Here is a 24,229-nt window from a genome sequence, read left to right on the forward strand (position 1 = left end):
CTGAGGGCTGGCTTGGCCACGAGGGCAGGAGGGAGGCCAGGAAGACTGCTGGGACCTGACCCTCATCACAGATCCGACAGGGACCCTGTTCATTCCAGGAGGGACCAAATGAAAGATTCCATGGTGAATGCCAGAGGCAGGGGCCCCTCTCCCTCCCCCTACCCACTTCCAGAGGCTACTGCAGCCCCAACCCAGTACTATCTGTTAAATGCCAGAAAGCTGTGTCTGCAGGAACATGCATTTTGTGCCCAGCCTCTTCCTAAGCCAGGAGCCAGGTGAGCCCGGCCTGCCTGGGGGTCCAGCCCTGGGAGGCCCCAGGTATATGGGTATGGAGGGGTGAGCGAAGGGGAGTTGGTGGTCCTGGCCACTCCAGAGGCCTGTCCAAGGGCCCTTGGCCCAGTACTGCAGGACCCTCTGAGTGCCAGCAGCTTAACAAGGAGCCCCCAGGGAGTGTCTGGGACAGACGGGGGCTAAGGAGGGAGCTTTTGTATGTGACTAAGGCACAGAAGAGAGGAGCCGGGGGGACCAGAGGAGACCCTGTGTGGACAGGGCCCCGGGAGAGGGGTCTGGGGCCACTGCTGCCACCTCCCAGCTGCATGGCCATCCCTCCCATCCTCCCCACTGGACTGTCTGCCTCCGGACGCTGGTCTGAAATGTGGCAACTCAGACCTTTCCCCTGAAATGGGAGTGAGAAGCCCCAGGGAGAGACCAGGGTCCAGCACAGGTTCTGGCTGCTTGGCCTGGGAAGGCAGGTGGGAAGGCCCTGAGCAGCCCAGGGCTCCCTCCAGAACTCTGTCAAGAGGAAGGACCCAAGCAAGAGGGCAGTGCGGACTGCTGGCTGTCCTTGGCAGGCCAGGAGGGGCATGAGGTGGGCAGAGGTGCAGCCACGGCAAGGGCACCCAGGGGCCGGAGGCCCCTACTTCAACAGAAGGGCCCGGAGGCCCCTGAGCACCCTCCCTAGGTGGGACCCATGGCTCTTGGGGTCTGGCTCTGATCCTTGCAGCATGCCAGGTCAGCCTGGGCCAGGAGGGGGGTCCACAGAGCATCCCCGTTTCCTCCTCCTGCCTGGGGTGAGGCAAATCTAGCACAGGACAAAGGTGGACAGGGGAGGGGAGCAGAGTATTGCACGGTGTAGGGGGTGGGCTGGGGCCTGCCAACCTCAGCCCAGAGTCTCGCAGGGGAGAGGTGTCTAGAAGGCTGCAGCCGCTGGTCCACACGCAGCGTTTGGCCTGGGCACAGCTGGTCCCGGCACGCCCCACCACAACACGAGCAGCAGGGCCGTGGGCACTGCTCCACTGTCCTTTGCCCCCTGCCCAGGTAGTGCAGGGGCGGCCATGCAGGAATATTCCTGAAGGCTCGGGGGTGAGCCTAGGCGGTCCCCCTGGGCAGACAGCATGTGGCCGTTCCTCTGGAAGTGATATGTGAGTGTTTCTGGTCCAATAAATAAAGGGCAACGCCAAAGCTGTGCCAGCCGCCTCCTGGCTTGGCTGTGAGGCTGGGGTGGGGAACAGCTTGCCTCGGGCCAAGGCGCCAGCACTCCCCCCACTGCAGCCTGCACCTAGAACTCGTCGTCAGAGCTGAGCAGGAGAGTCTTCTCGTTGTCGCGGGCACCACTGAGGCTGTGGGAGCGTGAGAGGCCGTGGGTGCTTCCGCGCCAGGTGGGCGCGGGCTCCAGCGTGGACTGCTGCGTGTACTGCTGGTAGGCGGGCGAGAAGTTGTGGATGGCGTCCTGCACGATGTCGTGCGGGTTCATGGTCTCCTTGAGGCTGCTGGAGATGCTCTTCATGGGAGCGCAGCGGCCTGCAGGGGGAGGGGTGGCGAGAGAGAGGCGGCTCAGCCCCTGCCCCTCGTGCTGGGACAGCGCCCCACCCCCAGGCTGCCATTCAACCCCCTCCTCCAGGGGCAGAGAATGGGGTCTAGGAGGAGACGAGGGGCAGACAAAGAAATGACTCCTCTGGCTAGGGAGCAGGCGTGGAGGGCAGCCCCGAGGGGGTGGCCAGGTGTCAAAAGGTCACTGGCAGCCCAGTCAGGCGGGTAGGAAGGGATCCAGGATGCCCCAGAAAGACCAAGACAGGCTCGGCGCTGACTCAAGTCGGGGGTGTTGGGGACGAGGGCCAGGCAGGCAGGAGGACCTGGGCTCCACAGGTGCTAGGCTCCTGCCCCCCACAGCCGAGGAGAGGCCCAGGGCCCAGGCTGGCCTACACCCACAGGGAGCAGACAGGACTCACGGGCTCCCCTCCCCGCCCTGGCAGGCTTCCTGCTCATCCGCTAATGAATCGTCCCCACAGGCTCAGAGGGGACGGCCCAGGCCGCAAAGCCAAGATGGAAGGTTCCAACCCTGGAACCCAGGTCTGTGAGCTCTTTCTGCCCCCCATGTTGTCTGCCATGGAAACATCGCTAAATCCCCTGAGATCCCGTGAACGGCACTGCGCCCCCAGGACTCAGCAGGGCATATTCCAGAACGAGGGAGCAGGACGGAAGCAGCAGGCTCTACGGAGGGTGGCCCTTGGCAGGCGGGTGCTCCGTGCAGAGGAGATGACACAGAGAAGGAACTACGTACAGAGAGAGACATGCCAGTGACAGTGACCAGAACTGACGTGCAGGACAGACGTGCAGACCCAGGGTGGGACCTACCGTAAGGGCCATACGTTGGCACTGCCCACGGCCAGACCCGAGGCAAAAGCAGGGCAAGGGGGGCGGGGAGAGAAGCGGAGAAATAGAGAAGACAAGAGACAGCTGAGTGAACAACGCGCGCCCACCACCAAGGCCCACCGGCACCACACCACGCATCCTTCCCCCCCTCTCCCACCGGGCACCCAGGCAGCTCCAGGTGCCCCCTGGGGCCTGGGGGGGGCGTCCCTCTAGGGATGACTCCTGCCATGCCTGCCAAGGGATGACGATTCCCACGTGCTCACGCCAACAGGGGCTATCCGGCCTGGCGGCCAGCACTCCACCTGTGGGCCTCAGCAGGACACCCCATTCCCCTTCTCTTCAGGCGTGGCTGGGCTACGTGTGCACCACGTGCTTTACAAACCCCACAACGCTTCACAGACAAGGAAACTGAGGCTCAGAGGGAGGAGTTACTTGTGCAGATCACAGCAGAGTTGGCTTTGCACTCAAGGCTAACCTGAGGGCTGAGAGGGGCTGGGCCCCTCGGTAGAAGGTGACCAAAGGGCCAAGGACAGCAGGGAGGCAGGCGCGGGCGAGCAGCGGGCTGTACTCTGGCCACGCTGTTTCTTGCCGGGATAGGTGTGTCTGTCTGAGGGCAGTGTGGAGACAGCCCAGGCCGACAGCAGAGAACCTCTGCAGAGCCCACCTTGCAGAAATGGTCTCTGAATGGCCCCGCCTGCTCCTTGGGGTGGCCCCAGGCTCCAGGCCCACAGGTGATGTTGCCATGGGCACAGGCTCTGCCAGACCAGGTCCAAGGGAGGTTGCCCTCAACACTGGGTGGGTGTTTGCTAGCTGCTTCCAACTGGGCACACCAGCTTGAAAGCCCTGGCCAGCAGAGGGTCAGGCACAGCGTAGGTGTGCAACCAATGACTGAAAAAGTGACCCAGGGCCCCCAGCGAGCGAGTGTGTTGGTCTCCCAAAACCAGCACAGGCATCTCAGGGCCTCTTCCCAACCAGGGAAGGTACGGGGGGGAGGGAGGAAGGAAGTGGGCCTGCTACATGCCACGCCACTCACACAGGGCCTGCGGGGGCCTGGTGGGAGGCCCTGGGGAAGTGGGTTTCTTGCTGCCAGTCACTCGGGAAGACAGCTGGCAGCAGCCAGACTCCTGGGTGGAAGTGTTAGACCAGGAGGCTGCCCTCTCCCCAGTCCCTCCTGCCTCCTCCTTCGGTAAGTCAGTTTCAGACATTCCCAGCCTCCTCTTCCTCACCCTGCTAGAACCGTCCCCCCACCACACACACTGCCTGGCAGCTGCCGCCCTCCTGGCCCACCGCTTCCCTGGCCGCAGCAATCACCCTGGGAGCTCTCAGAGCACAGAGCTCTCCCCGCCCAGCCCAGCCACCTTACTGAGGAACCTCTGAGGGCGGGGCTGGACACGGCACTTTCAAAAGCTCTCCAGGGCACTTTCCTACACAACTGGGGCTGCTAACCACGCTTCTGGCAAGGAAGAAGATCAGCAGGTGTAAAAAGAAAGCTGTTAAATGCTATTACCATTTGAGTCTGTTTCTTAGAAGTAATTACGTTTTTTGTTTAAAAAAATGAACTTTAGAGATGAGGAAATTACAGGACAAAGTGGGTAACCACGCACAGTGTTGGGTGTCAGACGCCCTCAGGAATCTGTCTATTCATTAGAGTCTCGGTCCCCACTGTCTATGTCACCTCTGGGTGCGCACACTCGGACCTGCTGCAGGAGACAGGTGGGCTCAGCCCCAGGACCAACCTTAGTGCTGGGGCGGGGGTGCGAGTCCCTCCTGGCCCTGCCCCACCACCTTGACCTCTGCGGCCCCTTCCCCACGTGTAAGCTGGGGATCCTATGACCTGACCCAACCACACCTGTAGGGCGCTGAGAGGTGGGAGAGTCCTGCTGGGGCGTCTCCCAGGGCCCGGGCTCGTACCTTGCGCGTCCAGCCTCTTGTCTGCATAGACCTTGTAGGTGAAGGCATGCCGCAGGGCCAGGGCTGCGAAGAACATCTCCACACAGATGATGAAGTCCTGGTAGCCGGCAGCCACGGTGCCCTCACCCACCGATACTCGGGCCGAGTGGATCTTGGGGATGGCCCCACACTTCTCCAGGATGGCCAGAAGCATGCCTGGACGGGGAGCGCAGGCATCTGGCCCCAGACTGGACCCCTTCCCAGGCCCCCTCTTCCACACAGCTCTGCCCAGATGCCCGTGTGCCCCAGTGAGGATGGGAGTGGGATCACAGTGGCCCGTGTAGGGCAGGGATGGCGACACAAGCCTTGGCCTCCGGAAACCCCACTCTCCCAGTTCCTGGCCAGCTACTGAAATTGAGACATCACTGATTATGTGGGGTCTCCTGGGTTCCCCCATTCAAAGCTCCCCCTGTAAAAAGAGTGTCCAGTGGACTGAGGCCCCTGGAGCTCCAGGCCAGGCTCACCCAGGACAACCCCACACCCGAGCCCACGGCCACCAGGGACAGCAAGCAGAGGGAGAGCCCGAGGCTCAGATGACAAGGAGCACAGGCGGCCTCGCAGCACCGGGAGAGGCTCACCCTGCCAGAAGGAGAGGAAGATGACGGACTTGACCATGAAGAACTTGAGGACGGGGCTGTAGGGGCTGAGCAGCTCCCGGGTGGCGAAGTAGAAGAGGAAGAGGGCGTAGAGGGCCAGACTGACGGAGATGTTGTAGATGATGGTCACGTAGAGGTAGCCGCTGGTGACGCTGTGGGATGGAACATCCTCTGGCTGGACAGACCCTTGCAGGGACGGGGCCCACCTCTGTCCGCCCTCCCGTGTGTGGCCCCCACGGTTCTTAGCTGTGCTCGTCGAGCAGACCTCAGCGAGCCACTGAAGGAGGGGCAGGCGATCAAAGCGACAGACGTGGGGTGGGTCGGGAGGGGTGCGCCCCAGGACAGCCAGCCCTGCGGCCTCTGCTTCACTCACGGGTGTGCCTAAGCTCCAGGGCCCACACCCCTGATGCGGACACCAGTGTGGAAGCCAGGGCCATGCTGGAGGCCACGGCCTGACAGTCCAATGACAGGCACCAAAGTAGGTGACGTGATCAAGTCATGCCCCCGACCTCAGTTTGCTCCCCTGCCCTGGCAGGGCTACTCGTGTGGGTCACAGAAAGTGTGTGAAGCAGACACGCGGTTACTGTTGCTGACCCCAGATGAAGTGTGTGTGGACAGTTTACACAGCAGGGGCTTTATGCCCTGGGCTTGGGGCCGGCCCGGCCCTTCTCACTCCCCGCCTCAGAAGGGGTCGCTGCCCCTTCGTGGCCTATCCCTTCGTGGCACCACTCTGCAGCCTGCATGTGAACATGACTGCCACCAAGGGCTCATTCCTGGGCCGGCAGCAGGTCAAGGGCGAGGGTGGCCACTGCCAGGGTCAGGCTCAGAGGCGCAGGGAGGCACAAGCACCACAGCCCACAGAAGGTCACAGCTGCGGGGCCCATCTGGCCACTCCTGCCCTGAGCAAGGGTACCAGCCTGGGCAGGACACCACCCTGCACCCGCACTCCTCCCCCACGCCCAAGGCAGGGCCCGCTGCTTACTCAAAGTCCCCGTCCCGGTATTTGCCAAAGGCCTGGAGGACCACGGTGCTGACCGCCATGAGGGGCTTCACCACGCAGAACTGCAGGGTGGCCTGTTCGGGAGAGAGACGGTCAGGAGTCGAGGAGAGCACGGGAAATGTGTGAGAACAGGGATGGAGGGGCTGGCCCCATGTCCTGCTCGCACGGGGACCGCTATCGGAGGGGCAGGCAGAATGTGTGGGAGATGACAGTGCAATGTCCTCACGTGAGAAGACACAAGGAGGAAGGAGGACCAACAACGGAGGGCACAACAGGCCAGGAGACAGTCAGCAGAGAAGGCTTCTTGGGGAAGGGAGTGTCAGGAACGTGCCGGAGACCAGAGGCGCACCAGGCTTCCATCTGGGCCCAGAGGCAGAGGGCGGATGGGTGCGAGGGGTTGAGCGCTGCTGAGGGGCAGCCTCGGAGAGGTGGGAGGGGCTGGGACCTGCGGGAGGAACTGGCCACCCGGGGGGTGGAGGTGGGCGAGGGCCTCCTTTCTTCGTCCCGGCCACCCCTGCTCTGGTTCCTTGAGCCACACTCTGGGCCTGGATCCAGGGCTTGTGGTGAGCTGGGGCCTCCTGGAGGATGGGATGACCCACAGGAACACCAGGTGGGGAGCTGGGAGCACCCAGAGCACACGGACTCCGGAGTCCTGGAGCTGAGTTTGAACTGCAGCCTGGCATGCTCCTAGCTGCAGCAGCCCAGACAGTCCTTGGCCTCTGAAATAGACGCAGCCAGCCCCAACCTCCCAGGGTCCCTGCTGTGGGGACAGCAGAGCCAGACACAGCGGTGCCTCTTGGAAGAAGCCCACCTCTGTGCGTTTAGCGAAGGCTCCTGAGAGCTTGCTTACTGCTGATGGATTCCTTAGCCAGGTTTTCCCAATTCCCTACAGAGGCCCCAGAAAACTCAAGGGGTATCCAGGGTGTCCATGAAAATCACTAGAATCAGCCTTCTCTTGAAGACAAGTAAGTCTAAGCCACAGCCCCCTGCAGAGGAGCCAAGGCAGTGGTGACAAGGCGATCAGCAAGGCTGCACTAGCCTGGCTGCAAGTGGGACAAGGAGCCTGGGACAGAGCGAGTGGCCTGCTGGACCCCGTCCCTGCCCTGAGTGGGGATCTGGGATAGGCCTGCAGGGGCACCCAGGCGGCCCGCACCACGGGACTGCCACACGGAGAGGCGCGTGGATGGGCAGAGGTGTGGTCCCGCTCTCAGAAAGCCCCACAGAATTTCCCTGGCCCCATCACCCCACCTGGAGGAAGTGGGACCGGCACCCCCTGGGGAAACAGGAAGAGCGGCAGTTTGTGCGATTCTCGCTATGAGCCTGGCAATGGGCGGGGGCTGCTCCACGCCAGCTCACTTGGTGCCCACATGGCCACCATCACCGTGCCCGTGTTATGGACGAGGAAACAGGCATGGAGAAGCTGAAGAGGCAGAGGGGGCATCAGAGCCCAAGCCAGCAGGCCCCAGAGCCACACCCTGGACCAATCAGCAGTTCCCAGCTGGGCTGGACACCAGGGTCACCTAAGGAGCTTTCATCAAGTGCCAGGTCCCCGAGCTGCTCAATCGGGCTGGGGCAGAGGGGGCGGCTGATTTGGGAATCTCTGCTTTTAACAAGCTCTCCAGAAGCTTCAGACACTGGGAACTGGCCCGAGGATGTCTCAGGCCCAGCCCTGTGCCTGGCGTGGCAAAGGCACAAAGAGGCTTCCTTTGTTCTCTTTCCTCTTACTGCCTCTCCCGTCACCTCCAGGACCGACCGCAGAACACCTAGCCCGTGGGGCTGGGGAATAATTTATAAGGAGGCCATGCTAGCTAGCGACCATGAGATCAAAACTTCCCAGACAATATAATCATTAAACAAGGCAGTGAGTCACAGCTGGCCCGGAACCTGGCCTGGTAAACAATGGCTCTAAATGCCCCACCCTGCGCCCAGGACAGTTTTAACTCTTTCCCCGCAGTTCCAGTGGTGAGATTCTGAATTTAGAAACACACTAGGGAAGGAAGATCTGGAAACAGAAGTGGAGGCCTGGCCCGCCCAGGTAGACCTGCGGGTGTGCCCACACTGAGGGCCTGGCCTGCAGGGAAGGAGCAGAAGGGCCGGCCCTCTGCAGGCCACAGTGACTCGGCTGTGGCTTTGGTTTCCTCTTGTGCCGACTACTCCCGGCGATGCTGGAGAGACTGCCGGAGGCCTGGGGAGCCCCAGAGCGGACTAACGTGAGGTCAAGACTGCAAGGGCCCCTCGGCCTCCACCTCCGAACCGGAGGCCACAGGCCCTGTGCGGGCGCTGTGTCACACGCTCTACCTCCATTCCCGCATCAGTTCCTCTCAGCCATCCCTGGCGATGAGTGTCATTACGCCCATTTTACAGAAGAGGAGACTAAAGCTCAGACAGGCTAAGTACATCACCAAGGTCATACAGAGAAGATGGCTATCAGACTGGACGGTCAGACACCCAGGCCCACGCACTTAACAGCAGCTCACGGCCGCCACCCAGGCTACTTCGGACCACAGGGAGGGCAGCCGAGGAAACCGGAGCATCTGAACTGCCAAATGGGAAACGGGGAAGAGACCAGAGAGACAGCACAGTCCGGTTCCGTCATGTGTCTCTGATGCCGAAACCCTCCTGCCCTCTAGCCGCAGCTGGTGAGAAGTTTTCAAACTGAGATTCTAGAATCTCCATGCATTTCCTCTGATTCTCACACACCAAGACTTGATCAAAATGAGCCAGAGTTTGAGATCAGCTCCTGCCCAAAGCTGCCCCAGACACTCCCAGGACGCCGGTCACTGCCCCTCTGAGCACCTGCTAACGCACCTTCCTAACAGTCTGGGAAGGTGGGTGCTGGGGCTTGGGTGCCTCGCAGGGCAGGGGACCTCCACAGGTGGGGTCAGGGCAGCCTGAGGCAGCTTCGCCCCTGCTCCCCGCAGCTGGGGCTCCAGGGCACAGACCCAGACTCCGGGGCCAAGCCTGCTCCTCCTGCCCTGGCGGCTGCGGGGCACACACCTGTTTGCAGAACCGCAGAAATCCAATGGAATACGTCTTTCCCCAGAGGCAGCATGTGCCGTACATACAGCTGGACCTGGAAGAGACAAGCGAGCAGAAGGGGCCGGTGAGCCAAGAGCTGGGGCGTGGGAAAGGTGGGGCTGGGCACAGCTGCCCTCCTGCACGTGCAGACAAGCGGGGACAGGGGTCTGGGGCGGCCCTGGAGCCCAAGGCCAAGCACAGGACGGGCAGGGCAGAGTGTCCGCACGTGAGGGATGCAGGGCTGCTCTGGCCCTGGGTGACAAACCAACTTGGAGGGCACTGAATGGAAAAACTGCAGGAGAGAGAAATAAACAGGAAAGGACTGAGGTCGAGACAGGAAGAGAGAGGAGAACGAGCCAGAGAGGCCCTCCCAAGAGGCCAGATGAACGGCCTTGCTCAGGAAGTGCGGGAGAGCACAGTAGGTCATGGTCACAGGCAGAGGTGGTCTGTGTGCCCAGCTGATGCCAGGGCAGCTCAAAGAACGCCAGGCCCAGGAAAAGGGGTGCTTTGGGCGTTGCCAGGACTGGCCATACTCACTCGATGGGCTTCCCTCTGATCTCCGACATGATGGAACTCTCTCCCCCGAGGTACTCGTAGCACAGGCTCAGGAAGTTGTAGATGACCAAAGCTGCGAAAAGGGCCCAGAGAAAACCACTGAAATCGGCAGAACAGGCCCCAGACGGCGGAATTCTAAGCAGCGATGGAGGTGAAGGAGCCACAGCCACACGCAGCATCAGGAAGAGCCTCGGGACACAGGGATGTGCGAAAGAAGCCCGTCCGCAGAACGCGCAGTTAGCATCGCATTTGTAAGTTCACAGCCAGGCGCAGCTAAATCGCCGTGCTCAGGGTGCACATCTGCACTGCTGGTCAGGCCTAAAGGAAGGCAAGGAGGGGACTGCCACAGCGCAGGACGGTGTGGCGAGGCTGAGATCGGGGTGGGCGCTTGCGGGGTTCGGGGGGCTGGCACAGTGTATTCTGGGGTGAAACGGTACTGGCTTTATAATGATTAGTTTTATGCGCTTGTCTGTGTGTTATAGGTTACAGAGTTTACATCAAGACGACGATATAACATTCTCCAGAGGGACCTTGGGAGAAATTCTAAGCAAGAATGAGAGAGCGGAACCTTCACCCACTCGACAACCTGCACCTACAGGTACATGGTTCATGCACCGAACTATAAACTGTAACGAAACACGTGAGAGTGCACAGAACATAGCGTGAATGTCTCGGGAAGCTCGGCCGCTCATTCAGGGGTGGGACACGCTCAACATCACCACGAAGACCCAAAATCCGTAACAGTGAGCCACGGCATGGTCAAAGTCCGCTGTAAACATTGACGCTATAAATACTGCTATCTGCAGTAACAAGTCTCCTGACCAGAGGATTTCTGCTGGGTCAGCAAAACGAAGGCTGCTGCCTGCACAGTGCTAAAGCACACGTGTGTGCCAGGATCGAGGAAAGAGGGCAAGTACAGAGAGAAGCACGATGAGGGAGAGGACATGGGAACCAGCAGAGATGTCCAGCAAAGGCGCAAGGAACGAACAGATCAGGGGAACAGAAGGGCAAGGGAGCCTCAGTGGCCCCACAGGTAGAAGGCTCTTTCCCATGTGATCCTGCCACCTGCTGCAGCAGAGCCCTGCGAGGCTCCCTGGTGCTGTCCCCTGGCTTGGCACTTGGTCTTTCAACGGGTGACCTGGTCCCTGTCCACGCTTATGTCTCTGTGCAGCAGCACTAAAAGCCCGCCTGCCCCCAGGCAGGTTCTCTACCTTCCTGCGAAGCACTCCTGAGCCGCTGCATGGAGCGCCCTTCCCCCTGCACTCCCAGGACCCTTCAAACCCAGCTGGGAGTGGCAAACTCGGAGGAGTCTCCAGTGACTGGCATGGATGTAAGTGCCTTCTCACCCACGGAACCTGATCTGTAGACACTTTCCGGTATTTCCCTCCCTGTGTCATACTGGCCAACGGTGACCCCCTGCAAGGGAGCCTCCTCCTTCCCCAGAATGCTGGCACAACACACGGCACACACAGGGCACACCACGAACGTGTAACTGCCTCGAACTGGAGCACAGACAGCCCTGCAATATGTTTTTAGGCAAAACTGGCCTTCAGCAATTCGGAAAGGAAAATAATTGGGGTACTTCACGCCACTCACAGTTGCTCTAATCTATATATGGCTTCCTACACACACTTGACCCACAGCACTTGACCACGCTTTGCTGTGACTGTCCCTTCACACACACCTACATAGCAGAGGGTTTGCGGTGTGGCTCTGCCACTGGCTACTATGTGAGCCTCTCTGGGCCTCAGTTTCCTCTTCTCTTAATGGCGATCACAGGGGCACCCACCTTGCCAGGGGGTTGTGAGGTTTAATGGAGTGGGCAAAGTATTCAGAAGGGTGACCCGCGCTCAGTGGAGCTCTCTGAGTGCCGACCATCCCAGCCGTTACCATCTCCCTCCCTGCCTGGCTCGGGCTCAGGCGCTCCTGGATGGGTGGAGGGCCGTGGGCCCCGCCTGCCTGGACTGGAGGCAGCTCAGATGTCTAGTGACAGCAGGAATGTCCACTAAGCTCCAGATCACAACTCACTGGCAAGAACTTTGGAGCAGAGGAAAGGGGGTCACCAAGCCATCTGATGTCAGCCCGATAATGACCTTTGTCAAAATCACACAAGACCCAGCGGAATGGATGTGCCCACTCTAAGCTGGGTGGAGCTGTACTGTGACAGATGGGATTTCCCAAAGATGGCCACACCCCGGGATGCTGACACCTTTCCACTGAGAGGCAGGGTCTCGTTCCCTCCCTTTGCATCTGGATGGACCAGGGTGACCACAGCAGAAGTGGCGTTTCGTGACATCCATTCTAGGGTTAGAAAAGGCCTCTTTCCTCTGGCACTTTCCCCTGGGGACCCCACCGCCATGCTGGGAGGAGGCACAAGCTAGCCCTGTGGAGACCACGTGGAGAGGCTCACGTGGAGGGAACTGAGGCTCTCGGCTGCCAACCAGCATCATCTGCCGACACGAGTGAGCCTTCAGATGACCCCTGCCCGGCCTCTAGTGCTGCTGAGGCCCAGACCCCATGGAGCAGAGACAAAAAAATCCCCACTGTGCCCTGTCCAAATTCCAGACCCACAGTATCCGCAAACAAAATTATCAGTTGCTTGACACTAGTATGTTTTGGTAGCACGACTATTTACTCAACCACAGTAAAGGGTTAAGTTCCCAGGATGTGCCAGGATCTCTCACACCTCCAGCAGTCTCCTTCTGATCCCCGGCCACGTCCCAGAGGCAGACCCAGCTGAGACGCCACCTCGCCTGTCCCGTCACCATGCTCATTCATGTCACTCGCTGCCTGTCCCTGTGACGTGCCTGGTCCTCCCCGTACAGAGGCAGCGTAACGCAGAGCAAAGAGCCACGGACCTGGAGCTAGGCTGCCTAGGTGTGAACTGTGGCTCCAACACTCAGGAGCTGTGCGGCCTCAGGCAAGTTTCTGAAGTGCTCCATGCCTCAGTTTCCCCATCTACAAGCTGGGGATAACTCCTTCCTGCAGGGGTGCAGTCAGGAGGGGGTTGAATGTGTAGACCCTTAGACGGGGCTGAGCTCAGGGAACAGCCCACAGTGTGTGGCCTGCTGTTTCCTCTGGACTGTAGACTTCTTGTGGGTAGGAACCCACCCCCAGTGACTCCCAGAGGACCTGGCGCCATATACACTTAGTCATCACTGAAGGAATGCGTGGACAGATATGCGCCATCACCCCACTCCGCAAGCCTGGGCAGGTGGGTGCCACCTACTCTCAGTCTCACCGCTAGAGGAGCCAGAGAAGGTGGAGGAACAAGAGGAGGTGGAGGAGGAGCTGGGGGAGGTGGAAGAGCTAGGGGAGCTGGGGGAGCTCCTCTCGGAGGCTGGCGCCTTCCTCAAGGCAATCAGTCTTTCAGTCACCAAAGACGAAACCCTCAAGAGAAGCCACAGCAGCCTGAGGTCCATCAGCCCCTCCGTCTGGAATCACCTGCCCAAGCCAGCCCACCCTGAACCTGCTCCTGGGACCGGCTTAGTGCCTGAGCGCCCGTCCTTTCCTGTGTCACAACACACGTGGGCACACTCCTGAATGACGCGGTCGAGCTCTGCCCAGACCCAGCTCTGCATTCGACGCGTCAGAATCATCAAATTTCATCCGTCTCTCTCAGTTCAAGATTCTTGACCTTTGAGGTGCTCTGGGGCCAGGCAGTCTGTAAAGTACCCGTTTGCTGACGGCTTCCTCTAAAGAATCATTAGTGAGTCAATAATGGACTCACGGATTCTCCGAGAAGGGAGATGAGACAGAATGTCCTCGGATGTGACGCAGCCGGCCCCAACCAGGACCCAGTGACCATCTGGACACATCGATCCCCCTCCTAGGAAATTACAGAGCCACGTAAAACCCCAACATCCCAGCAAAGGTGTTTAAAATGGAAAACTCCACACACACCGGAAACAAACACAAAGAACTGGTGCCCTGGACGTAAGAGCAGAGAAGCGGAGGCCAGGCAGGAGGGAGGCGGGAGGGAGGCAGGAGGAGGCGGGAAGAAGGCGGGAGGAAGGCACTTAGCTGCAGACGCATCGCGAGACCACCTTCCTGTCACCCTTCCAGCTCTGGCCCCCTGAAGAGTCCCCAGAGACACAAAATGGTTCTATGCCTTCCTAGTATCCACCACAACTGGTGTGCCAGGCTCTGGGGACACACAAGTGACCAAGGGACTGCAGGCCAGGCCTGTCAGTCCAGAGGGCAGCAACCAGCATGTGGGGCATGGGATGGCCTCTGTTCCTCCTGCCCTGGACAATCAGGTACCTGGAACTTTCTGCTCCAGATCTTAAACTAGAGACAAATGCACATGATCAGGAGAGAAGGCTCAGGATGAAGACAAAACGAAGACTGTGCTGGAGGCTTGGGGCCTGGAGAGGAGAAGACATTAGGGGTCCTTCTCTTCATAGATGTGATAGGCCCCTTGTCCTCAGGCTCAGACAGGACCCACATGGTCCCAGGGGCAGATCCCGGAACTTCAGCCTAACATAAGAAACCATTTCTAATGGGGAGAGTCTCCAGGGACAGAAGGTGTGAGCTCCCTGCCGGAAGAAGCAATCCGAGGCTGGGCAGTTGCCCAGCAGACATTCTAAAGGGGTCTCTTCCAACCCCGAGACGTGAGGCTTTCTTTCCTCACCAGCAGTTCTCTAACCAGGAGCTGCCTGGATAGGAAGTTGCAATCCAAGAGACTGCTCTCCGCCCCGCCTCCCAGCCTTGACCCAACCACTGCAACGCACTGCCCTGAGGTCCCCAGGGCTGGCAGAGGACCGCTTCTGCCAGCAGCTCCCAGGGTGAGGAGGCAGACCCGCCCCTCTGTTCCTTCAGTAAACACTCACTGGGCACCTATAGTCCCCCATGCACTGTGTGGGGGACCTTGATGACCTGGGGCACACCGGACCATTCTAAGCGCTCACCTCCTGTGCACACCTTTGGCACTGAAGCTGGCCTCAGGACGCCACCCTGCTACGCTGAAACGCCCTGGTTATCTGGGAAGACTTGGGGCATTCCATAGTTCATATAACTGGTGTATGAGCCTTGAAAACTTTAATTGTGACCACTTTGCACAGAAATCTCTGCTTAGTCAATAGGGGCCTCAAAACATTCTTTCACCCCTTTCCAGTGACTGGTGATCACCCTGGACGGGCACCTGCCTGTGCAAATGACCCCAAGCCCTGAGCCACTCCCCGTGGCTCCCCTGCTCCTCCCTCCAGGCTCTGTCCTATGCTGCTGCTGCTGATTCCTGCTTCTTGCCACCCAAATGCTGTTTCTGATCTCTCCTCTGTTGGCTCCTTCTGTCTTTCCTTACTCGGGTGGACCGAGCTCTTGTCATCCTTGGCTCTGACGGCTAGAGCCAGCCAGGGAGTCCTTCTGGCAACAAACCAGCCTTGGCCCTTTGGTGGCCCTGTGTCTGTGGCCCTCAGCTGTGTTCACCCTGGCTGGACTCTACCGGGGAAGATGTTCCACCTCAGGCCAGACGCCAGGCAGCTAAGTTTGCCCAAAATTGGAAACGGGGTGAATGAAGCATCACTCTCTAATTGTTTCTTCCAAGCACGTAAAATTCCCTTTCCAAACAGCAGGCCACACGTTCCAGGGGAGAAGCCTCCTTCGCCATCCTGGCACAGGGCAAGACCCAGATTCAGAGACCCAGGTGCAAGTCTGTCCTCCGGCCAGACTATCTGGGTCATCTTGGGCAAGTTTCGTAGCCTACTCAAATTTTTTCCCCACATTTGTAAAACGGGGATGATAATATATACTCTGCAGATAGCCTGGAGGCGAGAATGAGCTAACAGTGATGAAAAACACACGATGAAACTGTGAAGTGCCACACAACATTCCTAACACAACAGCGACCGCAGAAAGCAACTGTGGAAGCCGTGTCTCCCACCTCTGAACTGGGCCCCCTGCGCCTCTCTGATCACGAGCTCCCCAGGGCTGCCAGAGTCATCTTTGTGAGCCACCCCCCAGCCCCCACCCCAATCAAACACTAAGTGCATGTGGGGGGCTGGTTCCCACCAGCCTCCGTCTGCCCCGGACACCCTCGAGCAGCGCATGCCAGCACAGTGTGAATCACAACCCTCACCAGACGCCAAGCAGTGGGACCCTGGGCATGTCACTCTACTGCTCTGAGACTCAGCCCTTTCCTTGAAGAGTGGGAACTCTACCTCCAATTCAGGCGTTCACGTGTTGAACACACACCTATCTCCACGATCTCCCCCTCCCTTGCCAGGAAGATGCCACTGAAAGGAGAACAGATGGGGCTGGGCTGCAAACCTTCCAGGACAAGGAGATTGGCAATAGAGGCAACAGACAAGAGATGCCATCGAAGGCTCTGGACAATGCAGCCTGGTCACTGAGTTGTGGGGGCCAAGGAGAACCCCAGCAAACCTTAGCACTGGACGTGCCACCAGGTGTGCCTCGCAGCTCCGAGGGCCGCGGGTGAGCGTGCAGATGGAAAACTGGTTAAGTTGTTACTTTCCAGGGAGGCTGAGGTGGCTCTGTCCTCGAACCTAGCCCAGCTGAGGGCAGTAATGGGGAGATGCACAGAAAACACGAAGACCAAGCCTGAATGTGAAGGGCGAGAGGTCCCCTCAGGTCCCTTCTGCCACTCTGCACCCACAGCTCAGCCTGTCCAGTGCTTCCTTCCAGGCAGAAGATGAGAAAATTATTTTCTGGAGAAACAGGCTGAGAATCCAAAACCCTTCATTCAGGACCTGCCCCCACTGCTGCACAAAAATGGCAGAGGAAACACCCGTGTTCTACCGCCCAGGTGGGAGGCCCGGCAATGGTAAGCCCTGTTCTTAAATATCAAAAATAGCAAGGACACCAGACATTTGAGGAGTGCTTCTGACACCAAGGTCAAAGACCAAAGCAAGCAGACAGATGAAAGGGGCTTGGGAGGTAGAGATAGGGCAGGGGACAGAAGAAAACTGTAATTAACATCCCCAGAGACAGAGAGGGATTCTTTCCCACACCAAGGGGCTATAAAAAAAAAAAAAAAGAATGAAGAAGAGCTACTGACATTTTAAAACACGATAAAGGAAATAAAACATTTAATAGAAAAGCTCAAAAGTAAAGATTTTTTTCAAAAAACAAACAAAAACAAAAAAACCCCTGGAAAGCAGAACAAAAAAAGAGCCAGAAAATTATAGAGAAAATTTGAGGCTCAATCCAGAATTGCAACATCGTACTGGCAAGAATTGCAGGAAGGGAGAAGGGAGGGAGCAGAAGGGAAGAAATGATCGACGAAAACAGGCAGGAAAATGTCCCGGAACCTCAGCACCGAAGTTTCCACGCTGAAAGGGTCCACCAGGCTGCCCTGCACAATGACCAGCCCGCTCCTATGAGATGTCAGGAAAATGAGGATAAAGACAAGAAAAAAAGGCAAAAAAAAAAAGAAAGGAAAGGAAGGAAAGAAAAAGGAGGGAAGGAAAAAAGAAAGGAAGGAAGAATTAAGGATCTACCTAGCAGACTTTCCAGAAATAACACCAGAAACTAAAAGACAATAAAAACATGTCTTCAAAATACAAGGGGAGAATGAATTCCCACTTAGAGTTATATTCCCATTCAAACACCAATCAAATGGAACAATAGAATAAAGATATTTTCAGATTCCAAAAAACAGACCTCCCATGCACCCTCTTTCTCAGGAATCTCCCGGAAGATGTGCTCCAACAAAAGGGAGCGCAAGCCATGAGCACCACGGGAACAGGTGACTTGGCACAGGCGGAGCAGCAGACTGTCCAGGCTGAGGATGAATGAAAGAGCTGGAGCCACAGCTGAGCGGTGGCCTGCAAAGCCGAAGTCCCGCCTAATAAAAGAGGACAAGGCTCCCGGAGAAATGTCGCCTGTCGCAGGTGGGGGTGGGGTGGGGGGGGTGGTGAGGCAGAGCTCAGGGTTCCTGGATTAGTCCACTTTACTGAGCACAGGATTGGTTAGTTTTTTTTTTTTAAATTCAATTGGAGCATTTGGGAATAGATTAATGAAAGATACATAAAAAACTGAACAAACTAAAAAGCAAAACAAATAATACCTGGAACAAAACCAAAAAGTTATACAAGAAAAGGAAATGTAGCCCTGGGACACCACAAGGCTCAGCTCTGAGGAACATTTACAGACACACATAACGCAAACCCTGAAAGCAGACTTAGAAAAACAGGCCGGCGCGGTGGCTCACGCCTGGAATCCCAGCACTCTGGGAAGCCGAGGTGGGAAGATCACTTGAGGCCAGGAGTTTGACACTAGCCTGAGCGACATAGCAAGACCTCATCTCTACAAAAAATAAGAAAAATTGGCTGGGTGTGGTGGTGCGCATCTGTAGTCCCAGCTACTCAGGAGGCTGAGGCAGGAGGATGGCTTGAGCCCAGGAGTTAGAGGTTGCAGTGAGCTACAATGACGCCATGGCACTCCAGCCCACAGCCGAGGCAAGTGAGACCCAGTTTCAAAAAAAAAAAAAAAAAGAGAGGGAGAGAAAGTAACAACTGTGATACAGTCACACTGAGAAGATGAGGGAAAGTGTGTGTGTGCACAGGGTCAGGGGACTGACACCTAAATCAAAACCTTCTATAGTAGGAAGTCCCAAAGTAATACTATATAAAATTGAAAAGCCAAAAGAACAACAGTACAAGCATATTTTTAGGTTATTCTAGGGAGAAATAGTTAGAAGAGCTGAAAGCGCAGTGACCTTGGAAGTGAAGAGGAGCCAGGGCAGTTTTATGTTTCAACCACATGCCTTTCTTACTTTAATAAAACCATAATTTTTGGTGTTTCTTTAAAGCAGAATTTTGTTTAAAAAAAAAAAAAAAGGCAACATCTGCACAATGCCCAGCTCCCAGCCGGCCCAGCTCCTCCCACTCCCTCCCCGCCCTCCTCAGCTCTTGGGGCACCGAGGAGGAAGGGGAGGAGGAAGGGTGGGAGGGGGAACAAATGGGGGCTCTTTTTGAATTTTACAGGACTTCCCTATCACCAACCCTGGGCCAGTGCGGGAGGGGGCAGCGTGGGGTCGGGCCGCTGACGCAGATGCTGGTGAACGCTGGGGCAGCCTGAACTTCTCGACAGCTGCTGTGCTGTTTGTAAACTCCCTGCAAGAGGCCAGGCTGAGGGGACAATAGCGTTGCTAGGAGATGTGCTTCCCAGGGCACAGACTTCCTGAGAGGACCTTTACCAGGGGTGGGAGGCAGGTTGGGACAGGCGGGGCCTGAACAAAGAGGCTTCTGGAGTGGGGGTGACGGCCAGCCATCTGCTCCCGCCTCTGGGGCACGGGCGGAGCGGAGGCTCCCCTGGCTGTGTCCCCCCCACCTTCTGCCACGTGCCCCAGTCTTCAGGGCCTAGCCAAGAAGAGGGGCTACCCTTGCCCCTCGACCACACAGGGAGAGGCCCCTTGGCAAAGAACAGCTTTTTGCTTCAGAAGAACCAGGTGGGTAGAGGCTGCCCCGGGGCCCCCGTGCAAGGCTGGCAGCTGACTGGAAAAGGATCCTCAGTCCCAGCCTAACCCAATCTCAGCCTTTACAGCTGCCCAGGTACCCAGGGGTTTCCCTGGGGACCCAGCTACTTCCAGGAACTTCCAACACCAGGGCCCCAGTTAGGCCCTGAACAGGTCCCCATCTGGCCCCAGTATTCCTGCTTGGAAGAGCAGGACAGGACACCAGCTGGGGGCTGGGGGAGGCCTGGGAATTTAATGAGGCCCCACGTGGAAGAATGTAAGGCACACAGCAGGTGCTTAATAAAGTCCCTTATTTGTTTGAAAGTTATAGAGTAAACACCTCCCATGTCCTAGGCGTGGGCTACACCCCCACCCTGCTCCGAGGGTAACAGTCTGCTTAGGAAGACGAGTGAGCAAGGCAGCTGCAAACCACGGGAGAGCGCGCAGGACCTGGACAGGCGCTGGGAGCACGGGTGGCAGGGAAGGCCTGGGAGACACTGGAGGACGGACAGACAGATGGGGAAGAGCAAAGGGGAGGCCACACACAGAGCAGGGGAAGAGCTTTCCAGGCCAGGGGGGACTGGCACACACCAAGCTCCCAAGGCTGGGGACGGGCAACGGCGAGGCATGGGTGGGGGAGGATGACTCCTGTTAAGGCGCCTCCATTTCCTCCCACCCCAGAGGCATTTCCTGTGCCCTGTGAGTCCTCAGGGATACACAAGGTTCAACGTGGGACAGGAAGGGAGACTCCAGCTGCTTGGGGAATGAGCACGATGCACCCCAATACCCCTGACGCCCAGGCCTCCCAGGTCAGGGAAGCAGACAACTTCTGGGCGTGCCTGGGGCTGCTCGGACCACATCTGGTCACTTTATCCAAAATCATCAGCAAAAGGTACAGTGAAGAGACAGGAAACCATGCGCCCTGAGAGCAGGGTGGGCATCAAAGTGGGGGTCTTGAATCGAGGGATCCCCCTCTCCATTCCTGCTGCCTGCCCCGGGGAATCACTGGCCTCGCCCTCCTCCTCCACCCTCCACGTGGAGATCTGTCTAACCTGCAATTTCTAATCTTGTCACATTTTTGTGCATCAACCATAAAAAACAAAACCTAATTCTCTGTATGGCCTGCAGGGCTGCGTATGTCCCTGTTCTTCCCTGCCTCTCGGTGCAACCCATTCTCCAGCCGCTGACCTCTCCTCTGGCTGAGGCTGGCCCCCAACACATTACCCCCAACAGCCTCCCGGCCAGGCTCGTGTGGATCCCTCTCTCCCCATCAGAGCAGGTTCCCTGTCTCCTTGCAGTGACTGTTTAGGGGCCACAGGTCCCGGAGGGCAGGGAGGGTGAGGGCTGGCTTTTCCTCTTTGCAAGCCAGAGCCTGGCCCGTGGCTGGAGCTCAGTACGGGAGTGGGTGACGTTTCTACTCCACACACAGAACTGAAAGGAAGGGAGGCCCCTGCTCAGGTGGCACAGCAGAGCACCTCATGGGACAAAGCTCTTATTATTGAGACACCCGGGGGTGGAGGCCTGGTCCTGCTGCCGCCCTGCCGCAGATCCCTGGATGTGCCCTACCCAGCTGTACCTGAGGTTTCTGTCTACAAATGTCCCCCCCCACCACCCCCGGGGGAGATGCCAGAATTGAGAAATGAGACCCAGGCGGAGGGGCCCTGCTCCAGGTGTCTGTATCGTGTGACTCCGCTACAAGTGCTGTTACCTGTCGGTTTGGGACAGAAACCCTGGGATGAGTGAAGAAGTGAGGGCTGGGTTAGGACCAGTCCTCGTGGGGCTCAAGGCCCCTCAGGGAGCAGCGTGGGAGGGGCTCCCAGCTGGCCCGCCAGCGCCCCAGGCCCTCCCTCGTGCCCTCACCCACACCCGTCCTCACCCTCGTAGCAGTCGCGCACGGTGCCGAAGTACACGTAGTACTGGTCGTTGGTGAAGAAGAGCAGGCTGAGCCAGGAGTCGAAGGCATAGATGGGCACGATGAAGAGGATTCGGACGATGTAGCGCTGCTCGTTGGGGCAGCTGTAGCAGCGCAGGTGCATGTAGATCTGGGGGCAGAGGGGCAGGGTCAGCCGGGACCAGCAGACGTGGACTCCTAGCTCCGCCACTTACTGGTCTGGGACCTGATGCGAGGCACTGACCCCTGCCCTCAGAGCCCTGCTCTATAACATGCAGATAAAACCTGCATCGGAGGCTGTCGCGAGGCTCAGACCAGCGGGGCACACAAAGCTCCTGGAGCACACGTGCGTGCCCCAGGGCGGCCTTGCAGATGCTGCGACTGTGACCCCACGCCCCAGGCCAGTTGTCAAGGCCGAGCCTGGAATCCAGTTTAACAAGCCCCCAGGAGCTCACACAGGCAGCTCTGCCCCCCAGCCTGTGTCCCCCTTTTCCCCTCTGGGCAGAGGGTCTAAAGCGTCAGCACAGAGCTAAGGCACGGCCACCTGAGTTGGAGCTCACCCTACCCTGTCCCCTAACTTACGATGCAGGGGGTGAGAGAGTGGGGGGCCCCCTTCTGAGGGAGGCGGACAAGATTCCGGGCTGAGCGGCCATAGTGGCTCCTCACACTGGGCCTTCTGGGCTGTTAAACAAAGGCAGCGCCACTGGCCTCACCCGGAAGTTAGGACAATGAAGTACTGCTTTCTGAAAGCAGGGACAAAAAATAAGAGCCACACAAATGCCAAGAGCTGCTCTAGCACAGCCCTCAGTCCTGCAGCCCCCGCGTGTCCTGTCCCAGCTCTCCTGACAGCACACTTGGCTTGCCGAGCCCTGGGCTGGGGGGAAAAGAACAAAATATTCCTCCGTCTGCTATGAGCAACCGCCTTAGGTGCAAGGGGGTTCTAAAAGGGATGGGGACACAGGCCAGTGGGGCTGACTAGGGAACCTGGGTGGACGCACCCGGTCCCTCTTCACTGGTCACCTTCAACCTTCCTTTTCAGGCCCCAAGCCTGTCCCGGCCCATACCAGCCTCCTCCGGGGCAGCGAGCAAAGCGGGGGCGGGGAACTGGACTTCTTCCCCAGCTCTGCCACCAACTTCCAAGTGACCAGGCTGGCTCTTCCCCTCCTCCCGCTCTGGCTCTCAGTTTTCCATCTGCAAAGGGGCCCCTGCCACCCACGAGCTCCTACAGTTCCCAGCTCCCTGGAGCTTCAGCTGAACATGAGACTAATTCTGACCAATGGATGGTGAGCAGAAGTGACAGGTGTCATCTCTGGAGTGCGGTGGTTACATATCTGCCTTCCTCACACTTACTGCCCCAGCTGTCAGAGGGTTGAACCTCGAAGCTGCTCGATGCTGGAAGATAGCACCTGACCTGCCCTGGGCCGAGCTGGGACCGTGGGCAAGAGATAAACTTCTACTGGGCGACACCTCTGAAAATCCAGGGTTTGTCTAATACTGTAGTATTAGGCCAAGCCTAATACTCTGTTGGACTAAAACCACTCAGGATCCTTCTAGAGGGCCCCCAGAGGGCCTGGGTACCTGGTGGCAGGTGATGAGCAGGGCCGTCCACACGAAGAAGCCAGAGATGGCCTGAGCGGCGGTTGTCATCAGGAACACAGGCTGCTCCATGGCGGTTGGGCTGCCCTCGGGGATCGCAGAGACGCTGGGTGAAGCTGCTGCGGTCGTGGGCGACACTGGATCCGGGGCCAGCGCAGCCCCCCTCACTGTCATGGTGCCTAGCAGGAGGCTCCCTGAGAGAAGCCCTTGCAGGAAGTGACAAGCTAGCCTAGAGGGAAGAAATCACGACGTTAGTCTCCTGAGGTGCATGGCAGCGTCGGAAAGAATCTTCCAGGTCTCTACATCCACCTCTGGCCAAGGCTCACCCCAATCCCAGCCATCACTCTGGTCCCGTGGCCACCTGCCGACCTCTGGCAACAACCTGCAGTGCAACCAGAGGAACATCTGACAGTAGCCAAAGATGCAAAGTGCAGAGCAGGGGCACCGTGGGAAGAGCCGGGCTGGAGCGCGAGTTCCAGCGCCACTGCTAACGCCACCGCCAACCAGCTGTGTGCCCTGGTGTGATTCCCAGGGCCCCACAGGCTCTCTGCTGCCTGATCCAGAAAACAGACAAACCCCAAACCCAACCCTCTTGGCCTGAACCCTGAGGTCAGCCCAGATGACTCTCATGGTCCCTTCCAAGTCTGCGAGCTCGTATTCAAGCCAAAACATAGTGACGCTGATGGGAGGCTTTCCTGGGCCTTCCTGGGGTACAGCCTGGCCCCATGAGGAAGAGGTTTCTTTGCCCGCTGCAGACACCACTCCCCGTGCCCCGAGTCCTCGCCAACGGCCCAGCACCCCTGCTACCGTGTGTGCCACATCGGCTCTTAGCTGTAAGCGTGTACCCTGGAGAGCCCTTTACGTTTCTATTTTCCTACATATAAATGGTCTCTAACACACCGACCAAGAGATGCATCTAGACTAAAAACTCAAAAATGGAGATGGTGTCTATATAAAGAAACTCAAAAATGGAGAAGGTGTCTATATAAAGACTGGTGGCAAGCTTTGAAAAAGAGACACAGTGACAAGTCCAAGAATAGCTCCTGTAAGTATGGCTGCAAAATTGAAAACCAATGCCAGAAATATTTCTTGAAAAAGAAGATTTGGGTTGTAAACCATCAACTTTGTCTATCATCCCAAATTAAATGAATAAACACGGGGAATGGTGGGGAGCTGGCGGGGGGGGGGGGGGGGCGGCGCAAAGGAAGTACAAATACTCCTAAATCTTCACCTTCCAAGCAAGGGCGGGGGCATGTCAAAGGCTGTTTTGTCCTTGACTAAAGGCAGTGTTGAGAGGCTCGTGTAGAGTCCCCAGCAGAGGGGCAAGCCCAGGGAACAGACCCCACCAGGGCTGGGATCTGGATAAAGGCTCCAGGCCAGCTTCTTCCTGGGGCTTTGCTCACTCACACTCACATGCCCCCAGGGCATTCCCAGAGCTCCTCCCGCTCTTTATGTAGGTCACTTAATTCACAAGAAATGCAGCCAGAGACAGCGGGTAACTTACCCAAAGCAGAGCAAGGAATCAAAGCCAGGTCCTCCAAACATGTTGTCTCCCC

At 58.0% G+C, this 24,229-nt stretch overlaps 1 protein-coding gene across 2 annotated transcripts in view; it reads right to left on the reverse strand.

Moving 5' to 3' along the window:
• Positions 1 to 1,433: 1,433 nt before the first annotated feature.
• Positions 1,434 to 24,229, reverse strand: part of TMEM184B (transmembrane protein 184B) — a 41,414-nt gene continuing 18,618 nt past the window's right edge. For both annotated transcript variants that reach the window (XM_069490137.1, XM_069490136.1), the window contains 9 exons: positions 22,656 to 22,902; positions 21,063 to 21,228; positions 9,754 to 9,844; positions 9,196 to 9,271; positions 6,181 to 6,272; positions 5,181 to 5,350; positions 4,564 to 4,758; positions 2,635 to 2,655; positions 1,434 to 1,800 (listed from right to left, as the gene is read on the reverse strand). In XM_069490137.1, coding sequence (XP_069346238.1) covers positions 1,559 to 1,800; positions 2,635 to 2,655; positions 4,564 to 4,758; positions 5,181 to 5,350; positions 6,181 to 6,272; positions 9,196 to 9,271; positions 9,754 to 9,844; positions 21,063 to 21,228; positions 22,656 to 22,847 — 1,245 coding nt within the window. In that variant the 5' untranslated portion in view covers positions 22,848 to 22,902 and the 3' untranslated portion in view covers positions 1,434 to 1,558. The remainder of the gene's footprint in view (positions 1,801 to 2,634; positions 2,656 to 4,563; positions 4,759 to 5,180; positions 5,351 to 6,180; positions 6,273 to 9,195; positions 9,272 to 9,753; positions 9,845 to 21,062; positions 21,229 to 22,655; positions 22,903 to 24,229) is intronic.

This window comes from Eulemur rufifrons, chromosome 16 (genome assembly GCF_041146395.1).
Source record: "Eulemur rufifrons isolate Redbay chromosome 16, OSU_ERuf_1, whole genome shotgun sequence".
Lineage (NCBI taxonomy): Eukaryota > Metazoa > Chordata > Mammalia > Primates > Lemuridae > Eulemur > Eulemur rufifrons.